Source organism: Suncus etruscus, chromosome 4 (assembly GCF_024139225.1).
Source record: "Suncus etruscus isolate mSunEtr1 chromosome 4, mSunEtr1.pri.cur, whole genome shotgun sequence".
NCBI classification, from domain to species: domain Eukaryota; kingdom Metazoa; phylum Chordata; class Mammalia; order Eulipotyphla; family Soricidae; genus Suncus; species Suncus etruscus.
The window spans coordinates 284,610-301,188 of NC_064851.1; the positions used below are offsets into that span (position 1 = coordinate 284,610).

Consider the following 16,579-nt stretch of genomic DNA (forward strand, 5'->3'; position numbering starts at 1 on the left):
AGTCTGGGTGCTCTCTATTCTGCCAGGTATCTGTCCTGTCTCTCAAGCCACAGTCCCAGGCCAAACATTCAAAGAAATTAACAGCAATCCTTCTTGAGTTCTTCCAAAAAAATACAAGAGGAAGTTCCGAATCCTTCCTAACTTATTCTAAAAGCAATTAAGAAATGAGCGAAGGACTTGACAAGAAACACGCGGCCAACGAGACCACAGGAAGGTGCTTGGCCTTGTAAAGATCAGGGGAAAAAGCACCCACGAGCTCCCACTTCACACCGACCAGAATTCAAGACACGAATCTTAGGGTCGGAGTGGTGGCACAGTGGTAGGGTGTTTGCCTTGCATGCGGCTGACCTACGACAGACTGTGGTTCGATCCCCGGGTGTCCCATATGGTCCCCCAAGCCAGGAGCGATTTCTGAGTGCAGAGCCAGGAGTAACCCCTTAGTGTCACCAGGTGTGTCCCCCCCCAAAAAAAAAAAAAAAAGAAAAGAAAGGTCAACAGGAGCACCACATGACTCAGTCCCAGAAAACGGATGCTGAGGTGAGGACAGGTATGTGAACACGCACACACCGCACCCTCCCCAGGGGCCTCATGGTCAAAGCACACCCTCCTGGCCAGATGCGTGTGGGGTACACGTCTGTACAGACCCTGGGGCTCTGCAGTCATTGGAAAGGGACCTGAGTGACAGCGGAGCCATCACTGGAGAAGCACTGCTGCAAAGGATGCACCTGGGCCACATACTGTCCACAACAAAGCCAGGACATCAGGCAGGATGCACGATGAAGACAGCAGGGCTGGTGGAGCTGTGGGCTGTCTTTGGGGTCGACAGAGGCAGTTAATGGAATAAATACTATCGGGTGCTTCTAAAGTTCTAGATTGAATGTGTGTGAATTTAATTCCAGATGACAATAAATTGAATTTAGTTACGTATTTGAGGCCACGAGTACTGAGATATAAGTGCCAAACTTCCATGTTGAAGCCTCAATCGAGCTTGAAATGCCTACTGTGGACGGGATCTGGCCGGGGGGGGGGGGGGGGCTTATTCTAAGCCCTGTTCGAGAGCCCAGTGTCAGGAAGTCTGGGCCATTCAGGAACCCCACTTGCAAGTTGAGCTGAGTCTCAGGCACCACCCTGGCCTGCTGAGTCAGAATCCACATTTAACCAGAGTGTGGGACTCGGAAGCAAGGTACAAGTTCTTCGCCAAGGCCCGGGAGAATAGAAAGAACAAAATCTGGTGAAAGCCAAGGCCATGAGCCTGCTTCTCCTCCAGACCAGTCTGTCTTGAGGGGAGGCTGCAAAGACTTGGAGAGGGTGACAGTTCCCATCGTACCAGACTTTCCAGGGCCCCTCTGTGCAGGCCCACCAAGGCAGTGACCCAGGTGGAAAAGAACACACTTGAGCACAGTTGGCTGTCACTATTGTAGGATTGAATCCAGGGACAGGGAGAGTCCCTTCTGTCCCTTGGGGCTCAGGTTCCCAGAGTGTAGAAACAGCCTCATGTTTAGCCTGGGGACTGTTGCAAGAGTGAATGGACTGAGGGCAAATGTCCACAAATGCACTGTCTGTGGCCTAGGCGATGTGGACCCTGAGTGAAGAGCCACACACAACCCATTTAAAGGGCAAACCTTGTGCACCCAGATGCCTGTGCATGACATAAGACTGACAAACCTTGGCGCCAGAGCAATAGCACAGCGGTAATGCATTTTCTTTGCACGTGGATGACCCAGGACAGACCTGGGTTCGATTCCTGGTGCCCCATATGGTCCCCCAAGCCAGAAGTGATTTCTGAGCGCAGAACCAGAAGTAATTTCTGAACATCACCAGATGTGGCCCAAAAACCAAAAAAAAAAAAAAAGACTGACAATCCAGTTTCCAGACACAGAGGGATGCACAGACAGACATAAGCTGCCTGAACCTTGGCACAGCAAGGCCCCAGCCCACCCAGAGGTGCTCAGAGGGCTGTCCAGCCTGTCACAAAGTGACCTCAGAGTCAAGGACTCGGGCACACTGGGAATATGAGGATCTGCAGAGGCATAGATAGGCTCCCTCTCGCTAACCTGCCTGGCCAAAGTTCAGACCACAGATTCGAACCCACGAAGATGGGGATGGGTGGCACTGGGTGCAGAAAGTCCTGAAAACCCTACTTTCACCCAGAGTGAGGCAAGAACACCTGCCAGCAAAGCTGATGGCTCACCCTATGCATGCGAGGGCCTCTACTGAGAGACGATGGCCAAGCTCACATGACCACACCCTCCTCACGCCCTCAAAGCCCACTGCATCTCAGCCAGATCCAGGCTAGTGCACTCTGCCTCCCAGCCCAGGCACTATAGTTCGACTGCAGTTCATTCCATCCAGAGGTGCCACATCCTGCGTACCACACACCCAGGGGCCACACTCTGTGCCACACACACCTCCGTGGGCCCCAGCCTAGCCTGGGGGCTAGGATTCGAAAGCAGCCTTCTGGGGCTGGAGAAATAGCACAGTGGTAGGGCCTTCGCCTTGCATGCGGCCAATCCAGAAGGAACCCGGTTCGATTCCTGATATCCCAGAAGGTCCCCAGCCTGCCGGGGTAGATTCTGAGTGCAGAACCAGGAGTAACCCCTGAGCACCACTGGGTGTGGTCCAGAAACCAATCACTCAACAAAGTTTAAAAAAAATTATGAAAAGAAGCAGCCTTCCGTCAGGCTGGCCAGCTTGACAGGTCCTCCAATGTGAGCTTGGCCCAGCTTAGCCAAAGTTCCCGAGTCTAAGTACAACTTCCCTTGGAAGCAGGAAACAGCTTCCAGATGCCCAGAACTTTGCTTCAACGCAGGCTTGGTGCTCACCCTGCATGCAGCTAACCCACATCGTGCCACCACCACATGGCACCCTGATCACTCCTAATCCGGAGTGGCCCTGAACAGAGCTCGGACTGTCCAGATAACGGGACACTGAACTTGGAGCCAAAAGACAGCCAGGATTCTTGCCTGGAGACTCCCCCAAGATACCCTGAGCCCACCAGGACAGGGAGAGCAGGGAGGTCCATCCTCCCGCATCGGAATCCCAGCATGGGGATGGTGGCAGGGCCAGATTTGTCCAGACTACACCCACAGAGACCGTTCCTGTCTCCCCAGGACCTCCCGGCTTTCCAGGGGCTGAGCTCCCCTGAGTGCTCAAGGGCCCTCAGCAAGCACAGACCCACCTCCCAGTGACTCCTTCACAAGTGCCTGTGCATGACATTGTCATAAACCACCCAGGCCACTAATGGTCACTTCCTTTTTTTATAGGGGGGAATAGATAGGGGCCCTTTTTTAAGGGCTGTGCTCAGGGGCCACTCCTGTCAGTGTCATAGGGAGCATATGAGGTGCCGGGGATGGAACCGGGCTCTGTGGCATGCAGGTAAGCACCTTAGCCCCTGTGCCATCTCTCCAGCCCCTGAACTGGCTTCCCTGATCTGGAGTAAGCCTTCAAGCTAAGGCTGAGACCCAGGCAGGCCCTCAAGGTAATGCACTCCCATAGGTAATGCACAGTGACCTAAATGCAATCCACACTCACCCCTAGAGGGACTGAAACAAGCCCAGCTTCAACCACATCCTCGCCAGCCACACGCTGGGCCCTGACCCTTGCCAAGGCCTTGCCTCTGTACATTCTCATCCCTGCAGGGGCACCACTGGACCACGGGCCACAGAGAAGAGCCTGGAGCCTTGAAATGGGGGTGCCCTCATGAGCCCCCTTGACAGTGCCCCCTGCCCGGCACAGCCAGCCCACCCCAGGCCCTGGGCACGACTCACCGACATCAGAGTCCTTGTGGGTCTTGATAACCTCTGCCAGCTCAAAGTTCCCCGCAATGATGGCCACCTGAGAGTGGGCAGGAGAGTCAGTGGCTCTGGGGTTCCTGAGATCGCTCTCCCCACCTGGGATCCCAGGCTCGGCCCCTGTCCAGTCTCCCGGGGACAGAAAGCTCGGAGCTCATCTGGCCACACCACAGTCCTCCACGAGGCCCTCCACACCCTCTTTCCTCAGTCAGGAGCCCTGCCTGCATCCCCTCAGGCTTCTGTGGCCCCTGTCTCGGCATACCCACCCCATCTTCTGTGGTCGCTATCTGTGATGTACCCCAAACCCCGGGCCACTCTGAGACTCTGTCTGTCCATGCTGGAGCCAGCCTCTGGGCCAGCCAAAGAAAGGGCCCATCACCTGGTGTCTCCTGAGCAAGGGGCTTCCCAGCTCTGCCTCCTCCAGAGCCCACACCAAGGCACTCTGTCCAGCAGGTGCTGCAATGAACAACTGTATGTCCCGCCCCTTCCCACCCAAGTCAAGGATCCCAAGTACCAGTACGCCCAACGGCATTTCATGCCCTGTCCCTGCACACCTGGAAGGCCGTCTGGCTGTTGTAGTTCCGGACGTCCTTGCTGGCCCCACGGAAAAGCAGCACACGCGCACAGCTCTCCTGTTTGGGGGAAGGGGGGGAGACAGGGCTGAAGGGATCAGTGCCCGCACATGGGCACTCACCCATTGGAGGGGTCAGCACCCACACCGGCCTCCGAGCTCCTCCCAGTCCTTCATCAGGTGCCTGCGTGGGAGCCCTCCCCCAGGACTGAGGGCCCCACAAGTTCACACCTGGTTGTAGAGGGCGCAGATGTGCAGGGCCGTGTTCCCCGATGCATTCTGGGCACCCATGTCAGCCCCATAGAACAGAAGATGCTCCAGATGCTGCACGTGCCCGAAGCGGCAGGCCTGGGAGAGGAGGGCGTGTGGGACCAGGCAGAGCCTCGTCTCCCCAATCCCCAATTGTACCCACTATCGCACCCAGTCCCCGTTCCCAATCCCCACTCTGCCTACCTGATGGATCTCCTGCCAGCCGTTCTCATCGGTGGTCCCCAGCTGCGCATGATCGTGCAGGAGCAGTTCGCAGCAGAGGGCATCGCCCCCCCCAGGGCACTGTGGTACAGGGCTGTGAGGCCCCGGCTGTCCTTGTAGTCCGGTGAGGCGACCAGGTCCAGCAGGTATGTGGGCAAGTAGCCTCAGCACCAAGCGGGTCAGGTCCGGCCCACCCCAGGCCACGCCCACGTCTTGCTCCATCCACCCCACCCACCGTCCAGTTCCCCGGGCCCTGCCCACATCCCAGCTACCATCCCGCCCACATCTGAGCCCACCCCCAGCCACACTCCACCCACCCCTCCCCTCTGGCCACGTCCCCACGCCAGTCCCATCCCACCCCACATCTGGTGGGGCACCCACGGCCAGGCCCGGCCACTCGCCCTTCTCACTAACCGTCAAGGCAGCTGCGTTCCTCTGGCGGGTGGCACAGTGCACAGCCGTGAGCCCATCCCGGGTACGGAAATCCAGGTGGGCCCCGCCATTCCTCAGCACCTTCAGTAGGTCCGTGGTGTGGTCCAGCTGGGCCGCAAGACTCAAGGGACACTCTGAGATCAGCGATAGAAGAAGGTCATGGCCCTGGTCACCCCGGGGTCCCGGCCCTGCCCACTCTTCAGCTCACCTCCTGAGTCGGGGTCATGAAAATTGGGGTCCAGCCCCTTGTCCAGCAGGCGGGCCACCTTATCTGTGCTGTGCAACTGGATGTAGTCCATGAACTTCTTCAGGTTTGCCTGGAAGAGCGGGGCAGGAAGGTCAGCCAAGACCACACATGGAGCCAGTGCCTCAGGCGACCTGGACGCAATTTTCCTGCGTGTTTTTGTTTAGGGGCCACACTTAGCAATGCTCAGGGCTTACACCTGGCTCCTCACTCAGGAATCACTCCGGGAGGTACTCGGGGGACCAGATAGGATGCCGAGATCCAGCCTGGGTCAGCCACGTGCAAGAAAAGTGCCCTCTCCACTGTGCTATCTCTCCACCACCTCTCTCATCTAACTGTTGCCCTAAGTGTGGCCTGTCCCACATACTCCTCTGGGCCAGATTCCACACAGGAGTCTAAAGCCCTTCCCTGCACCCCAATACTCCCAGCCCCTCATCACAGTGCCAGCTCACAGCCCACCCCCCTTGCCCACCACCCTGTGCTCCCCTAGGCCTCGGTGACAGCCTGGTAATACCATGCCACACCTCCTCTCTCCCAGGAGGGTCTGTCGCTGTCTGGTCCCGAAGCAGAACTTGCCCTGGGACCTCGCCACCCCCAGACCCTCCCACAGACATGGCCTTTGTCCCTTCACCAGCCACACACTGAAGAAGCAGCAAAGCCCCATGAGCGGCAGATACTATGAGGACGGAAGCACAAGCCCAGTGGCATTGACCAGAACCCCATCACAAGCAGCACTGGGCATATAGGTAGGAGGAACAAAATGGGGCCACACCGATACCAGGCGGCAATGAAGCAGAACAAGGGGGCTGGAAGGGAAGGGACCTCAGGCAGGCCCAGTGGGTAGTGCTAAATGGATAGCCCAAACTTCCAAATCAAAGGGGTTGAGTAACTTGACTTGAGCAGCTTTTTTCGCTCTTTCTAACTTGCAGGCCATACTTGTGCTGCCATGAGAAGGTGGCAGACCAGTACTTTTCCCTTTCTACATTGGAAGACCACACCTGTGGTGCCATGACCAGTGGCAGAACAGCACGCTCCACCTTTCAAACCACACCTGTGATGCTGTGACCAGGTGGGCAGACAGCGCTCTCCACCTTTCAAACCTGAAGACCACAATCGTGTGGCCACGACCAGGTGGCAGACCAACGCTTTCCACTTATCTACACCTGCAGACCACACCTGTGCTGCCATGACCAGGCGGCAGACCATGACCAGGTGCTGCTATGACCAGTGGCAGACCAGCACTTCTCACCTTTCTACACCTGCGGACCACACCTGTGCAGCCATGACCAGCGCTCTCCACCTTTCTACACTCGGACCACACCTGTACTGGACAAGCACCTGCTCTGCTCTCTACCTTTCTACACCTGTGGATGGTATCAGCTGTGGAGGGGTTCAAGGACACGCATTCGGCTCAGCAAGGCTTGCCAAGAGGCAAGTATTCTGCTGGTCACTGAGGATGTGTGAGGTAGTGGGAGCCATGGCGAGAGCTGGGATGACCGGCATGGTGGGCCCAGTCACACACCCTGCAGGGAGTTCAGAAGAGCCTCGGGGTCACAGAGGGGACTAGTGGCTGAATGATCCCAAAGTTCCAGACACTCAGGAGTCTGCCCACAGGAGGGGTGAGCATCCACCTCCACATGTCCAGACCTGGCAGCGAGGGGATGCCCTGAGAGCTTTGGGGGATCAGTCTCCACTGGTGACAGTGCCCAGAAGCTTGGTCCCAGGGATCTGTCTTAAGACTGGCTCAGGGGCTGGAGATATAGCTAGAGGTAAGGCATTTGCCTTGTGTGCAGAAGGTCGGTGGTTCGAATCCTGGCATCCCGTAGGGTCCCCCCGAGCCTGCTAGGAGCGATTTCTGAGCATAGAACCGGGAGTGACCCCTGAGCGCTGCCGGGTGTGACCCAAAAACAAACAAACAAAAAAAAAAGACTGGCCCAGCCCCCACTGAGAATAACTTCTCTGAGACTCCGCCTCAACCTGCTCTAATAGAAACCAGAGTCCCTCCCACTCCCAGGAGAGAATGGAGACCCCGTGACCACAGAGGCGAGTGACTGCGAGTGCAGGGCACCGTTCTTCCCATCTTTCCTCCTCTGGGACCCCCGCAGCATTCAGCCCATCACAGTCTGTTCCCCACAAGACCTGACCAGCCCCAACGCCTAGGCATCTGCACCCAGGGAGCTGCCCCCAGCTCCCCTGTCACCCACCCCTGCTCAGTCCCAACCAACCAACAAGATGGAAGAAGGTGGGCCGTCGGGAGAAGCGTGGCCAGCTGAGTAGGGAAGGCAGCAAAGCGGGTCCCCTGGGAGAGAACTTCTAAGAGACTTTGGAAACTCACAACACCCAAGCAAGACCAGGATGGGGTGCTGACCCAGAAAAGACCCCTGGAGGCCCCTCCCTCCCCACAGCGTTTCCTTACCTTGGTGTGAAGCTTTGCAAACTGCTTATCATCGATAAGGTTCTGGGCGTACACGCGTCGCTTATATCGAAACTGCTCGGGGAAAGGAGGCGCGGGGAGAAGGACGGTGAGCGAGCAGGTGCTGACCCCGTATGCCCCGGTGGGCAAGAACGCCCGGAACAGTCAGACTGCGCCTTGGGCTCCCTCCTGAGCCAGACGCCCAGGGAACCCACTCCTCTGTGGCATCGTGCTCCAGGATGACTTTCCAGACAACCATGTGCCCCCATTAGGGCAAAGGACTTGGGGTAAAGGACCCCAGCACAGCCCAGAAGCCCAGAGATCCCTGAGTCGGGGCTCTCTGTGGCCTCCGTGACTGTGAGCAAGGGGACAAATTGGCCCGCTCAGAGCACGCTGTGAACCCGCTGCCCTCACGGGACTGCAGAGGAGCACAGAGGCTCGGACTCCGCCACTCGCCACGCACGCTGAGGCGCACTCTGCTCCCACTGCAGGGCGCTCCCTCCTCGAGCTACCTGCCCACCACGCACGCTGCTCCCGGCATCCAGTCGGTGCGCAGTGCTCCCCGCACGCGCTGCACACACACACACACACACACACACACAGCCTTCCCCGCGCACACTGCTTCCTGCAGCACACGCGTTCGTGCAAGGCACATGCGCGCTCTGCACCGCGCGCGCGCGCGCACACACACACACACACACCTTCGTGCACGCACACACACAAACATACACACGCGCGCGCGCGCGCATCGCCCTGGTCGCGTGCAAACTCGCGCGCCCTTCCCGGGCCGTGACACCCGCGCCGCTCCCGCCGGTCCCCGCCGCACGCGTGGCGCCAGCCCCCGCCCGCCCTCCGTACCACCCCGGCCCCCTCGCCCTCCGGCGGCCGCGCGCACCTCCAGGTAGGGCAGGGGCGTGTCCAGGTCGGGCGGGTAGTCCCGCAGCAGCCGCGCCTCGTCCAGGAACTTGCCGGCGCGGCCCCGCGAGGGCGGCTGGAAGAGCCCGTAGTTGAGCGCGTCCTGGAGGCTGTGGCTGAGCGCGCAGAGCACGCGCTGCTTGGCGGCCCACACGGGCGCCGAGGGGTCGAGGCGCAGGCACTTCTGGGGGCGGGGGCGCGGCCGGTGAGCCGGCTGCCCGGTGGGCCGCCCGCCCGCCCGCTGGGGAGGCGAGGGCCGGGGAGAGGATGAGGACAGGAGAGGAGAGGCGGGGAGGGAGAGGAGAGGAGAGGAGAGGAGAGGAGAGGAGAGGAGAGGAGAGGAGGAGAGGAGAGGAGAGGAGAGTAGAGGAGAGGGAGAGGAGAGGAGAGGAGGAGGAGGAGAGGAGAGGGAGAGGAGAGGAGAGGAGAGGGAGTGGAGAGGAGGGAGAGGAGAGGAGAGGAGAGGCGAGGGGCGGCGGGGGGGGGGCGCGCGGGCCGCCGGGGTCGCTCACTCACCGTCTGCTGCAGGTCCGGGATGCCCACGCGCACCACCACCGTGGCGGCGCCCGCCGGGCCGTCCATGCCCGCGGCGGCCAGGAAGGCGACGGGGGGTCCGCGCGGCGCGCCCCCCGGCCCCCCCGGCGCCCCCGCGGGGGGCCCCGTCGGCCCGCGCTGCGCGGGAGGGGGCGGGGGGCGCGGGGGGCTCCGGCCGGGGCGGCGGCCCGGCGCGGGCTCAGCTGCATCGGCCCCGGCCCGGGCGCGGCGCGGCGCCGGCTTCCCCTGCCCCTTCCCCCGGGGGCGGGCGCGGGGGCGGCGGGGGGCGCCCTAGGGCCCGCGGGCGCGCGGGGGCTGCTGAGCGGCGGGGCCCGCGCCGCGCTCCCGGTGCCGCCGCCGTGCATCCGCCGTGCGAGCCCGAGCCGGGCGAGCCGGGCGAGCCCGAGGCGCGGGGGTCCTGCGGGGGCCGGGCGGGGAGGACGCGAGTCAGAGTCGGGCGGCGGGGGGCGCCCGTCGCCGTCCCCGCCCGCGCCCCGCCCGGTCCGGAGCTGCGGGGACCCGCCCCGGCCCGCCCCGGCCCGGCCCCTGCCCTGCCCTGCCTGCCCTGCCCTGCCCTGCCGGGCCCTGCGCGCGCTGGCCCGGACCGGCGCCCCCGCGACTTCGGGGAGTTGTCCCGGGCGCGGCCCCGCCCCTCGCCGCCCCCCGCGCCCCCGGCCCGGCGCCCCGCTCCGAAGCGTCACCTTAGCGACGGCAGGGTGGGGGGCGCGACCCGGGCAGGGCCCAGGGGAGGGGGCGCCGGGTTCCACCTGCCACCGGAAGGGAATTTGAGCTTTTGCGCGTTGTCGTGGCAACGGGAAGGTTGGCGACGTGGGCGGAGAGCGAGCGCGCTGAGCGAGGGGAGGCTCCGCAGGAGAAGCTGCTCGGCCGCCGCCCGCCACGGCGCGCCAGCCCCCCGGCCCGGCCCGGCCCGGCCCCGCGGAGGCGCCGCCCGGTGGGACCCCTGGCAGGGCGGCCCGGCCCGGCCCGGGCGAGCCGTCCTGCGCCCACGGGCCGGCGTCGGTCGAGCCTCCAGCTGGAGAGGCTGGGAGGAGGCTCCAGAAACCAAAGACGCTCCCTCCCGGTGCCAGCCTGGTCCCCCGAGAGGTGCTTCGCGCCCAGCGGGCATCCCCGTGTTCACAGACAGTCCTGCCCACTTGAGCCCTGCGCGCGCGCGGCCCCGCTTCCCTGAGCCCTGCGCGCACAGCCCCCGGCCCGCCCTCAGCCCTCTTCGCGCAGCCCTACCCGCTCAGCCCGCGCGCACGGCCTCTGCCCGCCTCAGCCCTGTGGGCCCGTACTCAGCCTCCCCAACTCAAGCCTCTGCCCCATCGACCCCCACCCACCCAGACAGAGCCTGGGCCAGCTTGGGCCCTGCTCTGTGCCCAGGGGCCAGCCCTGACCCCCCATTCACCAGCCCAGAAGACCCTGCGCCCCAGGACCCCCACTGACCGCCGAGCGCGTGTCCAGCACTGTCCAGAGACACCGTGTTCCTGTGCTTTCTTCCCAGGCCTGGGCGGACCCTCTCTGCCCGGAAGTGTGGCCCCAGGATGCCCAGACCCACACCCCACACACACACACCGAGCTCTCCAAGGCCATAGCCCTGGCCTGAGCGGGGAACCGAGGGTCCCCTGGGGTCCCGGCAGGATGGGAGGGGGTGTGGGGGTGTGCAGGAAGGGACCGCGGAAGCCCCCTTATCTGCAGGAAGCACCGGTGGAGACTTAGGCCAGCTTCCGACCATGGCCCTCTGGACAGGAAGCCCGTGCTTTTCCCGGCCCTCTCCCACCTCCACCACCTTCCTGCCCAGCCTGCTGTCCCAGGTTCCAACATCCCGGCCCGAGCCCTGGGGTGCTCTCAGGGCTGAGGCTGCTCCTCCAGCCAGACTCAGGGCCCCTGGATGGCCCTGAGGCTTCCCCACAACATCCCCAGTGGGTGAACCCAGCCAGCTCGAGCCTTGTTCTGTGAGAGAAAAGCACACTGACTGAGGGTGGCCAACAGCTGGCACGGTCCCGGCCCTGGCCGGGCGGCTCCGAGCTCTTGCTCTATCTAGGCTGGCACCCACCCAGGATGGGCCCAAGGTGTGTGGGTCCCAGCCTGCTCATCCTTGGCTCTGCCACTACTGCTGAGGTGCGTCACCAACTTTCCGCCCATCCTCGGAGTCTGTGGCCCCTCGTGTCTAGAGAGAAACCCTTCAGATCACCTGTCCCGCAGCGCCCCTCCTGCCTGCCTCCCCTCCATCCGAGACCCACAGCCAAAGAATCCAGAGTCCTGCGCACACTCGGGCACACTGTGTCTCCTGCACAGATGACAACAGGGGGCCTTTGGCTCCAGGCCCAAAGGCCGAGGACCTGCCTCACCCACCGGAGCACCGGACGCCAGACCGCGTCCCTCCCTCCTTCGCACGCTGAGGTCACTTCCCCAGTGCCACAGGCTGCTGAGCCTCGGTGGGCATATGGGAGCCCCTGCTACCCTCCCCACCCTCATCTCCAAGACAACTGGGAGGCAGCGGGTGTCCTGCTGGCCTGCCCTGCCCTTCCGCTGCTGACCCGATTTCCTCCCTCCCTAAGTATGCCCTGCTCTCCACCCTCCACCCCTTCCTCTCATCTGCTCCTCCCCCATGCACCCCTGCCTTCCCAGAAGCCACTTGTCACTGGGACAGGCGCCTTCCTGTGGCTCCCTTGAGCCCCTAAATGGCCAGAAGTTCCGCAAAGGCTGAGCAGATAAAGCAAAGCCTCCACGTCGTCTCCCAGGTGCCTGCACAAAGCTGTGCCTGGCCCTCTCACCATCCAGAGCAGCTGGAGGCTGGAACTGTGAAAATCCCTTTTTGTTGTTTTTGTTTGTTTGTTTTTTAGGTCACACTTGGTGGCACTTGGGTAACTTACTCCTGGCTCTGTGCTCAGAAATCACTCTTTGAGGGCTTGGGGGAATCATATGGGATGCCAGGATTCGAACCACTGCCCGTGCTGGGTTGCTGCTTGCAAGACAAATGCCCTATTGCTGTGCTATCTCTCTGGCAGCTGAAAATCCTTTTTTTTTTTTTTTTTTTTTTTTTTTTGGTTTTTGGGCCACACCCGGTAACGCTCAGGGGTTACTCCTGGCTATGCGCTCAGAAGTCGCTCCTGGCTTGGGGGACCATATGGGATCGCCGGTCCGTCTCCTAGGCTAGCGCAGGTAAGGCAGGCACCTTACCTCCAGCGCCACCGCCCGGCCCCTGAAAATCCTTTTCATAAGGAAACAAATGCTCTATATTTGGGGGTTTTGTTTTTTGCCACACCCAGCAATACTCAGTGCCAGGAACTGACCTCGGGGCTCCTACACCGGAGCACCTGTCCTCATCGTTGGTGTCATCCCTGTTGCCTGTCAGGGATGTTTTCTGTGCATCCATTTGGCCTCCCCAGCACTACTCAGAGGCCTGCCCACCCCCCAGAGACACTCAGACAAAGGGACTGGTGGCTCAAGGCAAGGGCCTGAGGATGTGCTGCTCTGCTCGGGGGGCCTCTGTGCTGCACAGGACTGGACCATGGGACACCAGGGGTCAAACTGGGTGGACCACAAATAAACAAGGCATGTGCCTTAGTCACTGAACTCTTTCCGGATGGTTTCATACTCCTACTTATTTAGTATTTATCAATCTGTTTACATCCTATTTAATCCTGGTTTTCTTTTTGCAGTTTTATTTTTCTAGGAGGATAGTGGGTTGGGTTTTGGTTTGGTTTGGGGGACAGAGGCACATCCGGCTGTGCTCAGAATTTACTCCTGGTTTCATGCTCAGGGATTACTCCTGGAAGGGCTCAGGGGATCAAATTCTGGTTTTCCACATGCAAGGCAAGTACCCTGTCTATCTCTTGGAAGTACTATCTCTTGGGCCTAGAATACAAAAAAAAAATTTTTTTTTTTTTTAGTTTTTTTGGGTCACACCCGGCAGTGCTCAGGGGTTACTCCTGGCTGTCTGCTCAGAAATAGCTTCTGGCAGGTACGGGGCACCATATGGGACACCAGGATTCGAACCAACCACCTTTGGTCCTGGATTGGCTGCTTGCAAGGCAAACGCCGCTGTGCTATCTCTCAAGGCCCTAGAATACAAATTTTTTAAAGAATTGTCCATCTTGTTTATTCTGTCTCTATTTCTTTTCTCTCTACTTTCTCAATTTTTATTCTTTTTCTAAGTTTTTAAGCTTACACATCTCATTCATCTTTGGTCTTTCTCTTTTATCTTTTAATTTATTAGTTATTTATTGGGAGGTTGGACCACACCAGCAGTTCTCAGGAGTTCCTCCTGGCTCTGAGCTCAGGAATCGCTCCTGGCAGGCTCAGTAGACCATATGGGATGCCGGGGATCGAATCTGGGAAGGTCAAGTGCAAAGCAAATCCTCTACCCACAGTGCTGTGGCTTGAACCCCTCTCTTTTAATTTTGTATTTTGGTTCTTGGGCCACACCCAATGGTCCTCAAGGCCCACTTCAGACTCTGTACTCAGGGGTTGCTCCCAGTGGTGGCTGTCTTTCTCTTTTCTGATAGAGCATTTCAGACTGTAAAGGTCCAAGTACCACTGTAGTTAAGTGGTACTGAGAAGTACTGAGAAGTTTAAATGTCTTACCTCCTTCTTGTCTCCTAATATCGATTATATATGTTTTATTTAGGAGTTGGGGGGAAGTTGTTCCTATTTGATTTTTTTCTGCCCTGCCCCTATTTAATTTTTTAAACTTGATTGATTGATTGATTGTTTTGGGGGGCCACACCCAGTGGTGTTCAGGTGCTACTCCTGGCTCTGCACTCAGAAATCCTCCTGGCAGGCTGGGGGCCCATAGGGAATGCCGGGAATCGAACCGGGTCCCTCCCGGGTCAGCCGCATGCAAGACAAATGCCCTACCACTGTGCTATCTCGCTGGCCCCCCATTTAAATTTTCAAATACATATGTCAAGTTCTGAAAAGTACTTTATTCAGTCTAGTTTCTTTGTGACCTTGAAGAGAAGAAGAAATTCTAGGGACGCTGAAAGAAACACTCTTTTGAGAACCCACCCTCTTGTTTCACATAGAAAAGCTGTGGGCCCGGAGAGATAGCACAGCGGTGTTTGCCTTGGCAAGCAGCCGATCCAGACCAAAGGTGGTTGGTTCGAATCCCGGTGTCCCATAGGGTCCCCTGTGCCTGCCAGGAGCTATTTCTGAGCAGACAGCCAGGAGTAACCCCCGAGTTTTTAGGTGTGACCTAAAAACCAAAAAAAAAAAAAAAAAAAAGAAAAAAAAAGAAAAGAAAAGCTGTGCTTGTGCTTGTGCTGATGCTCTGGGGTCCACCAGAATACTTCGTGACTTGGGGCTGTAGTGCCCCAAGAACTCAGGTGAGCCACACACAGCTGGTACTGTGTTTGCCTTCCAGGCAGCTGATCTAGGTTCAAGCCCTTGCGGTCCCTCGAGTCCTCAGGAATGACTCCTGAGCACAGAGCCGGAAGTAACCCCAGTGCATTGCCAGGTGTGGCCCCAAAACAAACAAAAACATACAGCAGACTCACAGTCTCCCCAGCCCAGGCCACAGTTTCCAAGAAGTGAGCAATGGCCTTGAGCGAGACGCTCATCTTGGGTTGATTTGACCGAAGTTTCTGGCTTTCCATTGTGCTGCTGGACTCGGGAGGTGATCTAGATAATACTGATTGAGCTCCTAAAGACAAAAAGAGCAAACTTAGAAGCTTTGGACTTGGTTTAATTAGTCTCTAAAGTCTCCAATTTACCAAGTTAGGTTTTATGTATTATGTACCTTTGTTATTAAGTGCTATCAGGTTTAGAATTATAGCTTCCTGGGCCTGGAGAGATAGCACCGCAGCGTTTGCCTTACAAGCAGCCGATCCAGGACCAAAGGTGGTTGGTTCGAATCCTGGTGTCCCATATGGTCCCCCGTGCCTGCCAGGAGCTATTTCTGAGCAGACAGCCAGGAGTAACCCCTGAGCACTGCCGGGTGTGCCCCCCCCCCCAAAAAAAAAGAATTATAGCTTCCTGATAAATTATTCCTTTTATCATTACATAGTACATTTCTTTATCCCTAATGCTTTTCCTCTTGTTTTTATTTTTTTTTTCTTTTTTTTGGGGGGGAGGGTTTTGGGCCACACCCGTTTGACGCTCAGGGGTTACTCCTGGCTATGCGCTCAGAAATCGCTCCTGGCTTGGGGGGGGGGGTCGTATGGGACGCCAGGGTATCAAACTGCAGTCTGTCCTACGCTAGCGCTTGCAAGGCAGACACCTTACCTCTAGCGCCACCTTCCCGGCCCCTTGTTTTTATTTCTTATTATATTTATTCTCTTTCTAGTCATTAAAACAGCTACCGTATTTATGTGTGCATACTGATCTATCTTTTCTTTGTTTTTCTTTTAGCCTATTTATGTGTTACGTAATTTTTTTTTTTTGGCAGGGGCACAACTGGCTGTGCTCAAAGGTTACTCCTGGCTTTGCCCTCAGGGAACAATATGAGATTCTGGGGATCTACCCAGGTTGGTCATGTGCAAGGCAAGTGCACTACCTACTGTGCTATTGCTCCAGCTTTATGTTATATATATTCTTTTTTTTTTTAACTTTATCGATTGATTGGTTTTTGGGCCACACCCAGCAGTGCTCTGGGGTCACTTTTTTTTTTGGCTTTTTGGGTCACACCCAGCCACACTCAGGGGTTCCTTCTGACTCTACGCTCAGAAATGGCTCCTGGCAGGCTCAGGGACCATATGGGATGCTGGGATTCGAACCATTGTCCTTTTGCATGAAAGGCAAATGCTTACCTCCATTCTATCTCTCCGGCCCCTCAGGGGTCACTCTTGGCTCTGCACTCAGAAATCATCCCTGGCAGACTGGGGTGCCATGTGGGACTCTGGGAATCAAAATGGGTCCCTCCTGGGCTGGCCAAATGCAAGGCAAACGCCCTACCACTGTGATATCTCTCTGGCCCTTGTTATATATATATTCCTTTTTTTTCTGGCCACACCCATTTGATGCTCAGGGGTTACTCCTGGATAAGCACTCAGAAATTGCCCCTGGCTTGGAAGGACCATATGGGATGGGGGGGGGGGGGTATCCTGGCTAGCGCTTGCAAGGCAGACACTTTTTTTTTTTTTATTATTTTTGGGCCACACTTGGGGGTGCTCAGGGTTTACTCCTGGCTCTGTGCTCAGAAATAGCTCCTGGCAGTAACGGGGGACCATATGGGACGCCAGGATTCAAACCATCCACCTGAGGTC

The 16,579-nt window shown here is 58.4% G+C and overlaps 1 protein-coding gene across 1 annotated transcript in view; it reads right to left on the reverse strand.

Moving 5' to 3' along the window:
• SHANK3 (SH3 and multiple ankyrin repeat domains 3) overlaps nt 1-9,419 on the reverse strand; it is a 45,167-nt gene extending 35,748 nt beyond the window's left edge. The window contains 10 exon segments of the mRNA XM_049771486.1: nt 3,768-3,834; nt 4,346-4,423; nt 4,594-4,710; nt 4,816-4,910; nt 4,913-4,996; nt 5,244-5,399; nt 5,474-5,582; nt 7,926-7,997; nt 8,818-9,021; nt 9,354-9,419. Coding sequence (XP_049627443.1) covers nt 3,768-3,834; nt 4,346-4,423; nt 4,594-4,710; nt 4,816-4,910; nt 4,913-4,996; nt 5,244-5,399; nt 5,474-5,582; nt 7,926-7,997; nt 8,818-9,021; nt 9,354-9,419 — 1,048 coding nt within the window.
• Nucleotides 9,420-16,579: the final 7,160 nt, after the last annotated feature.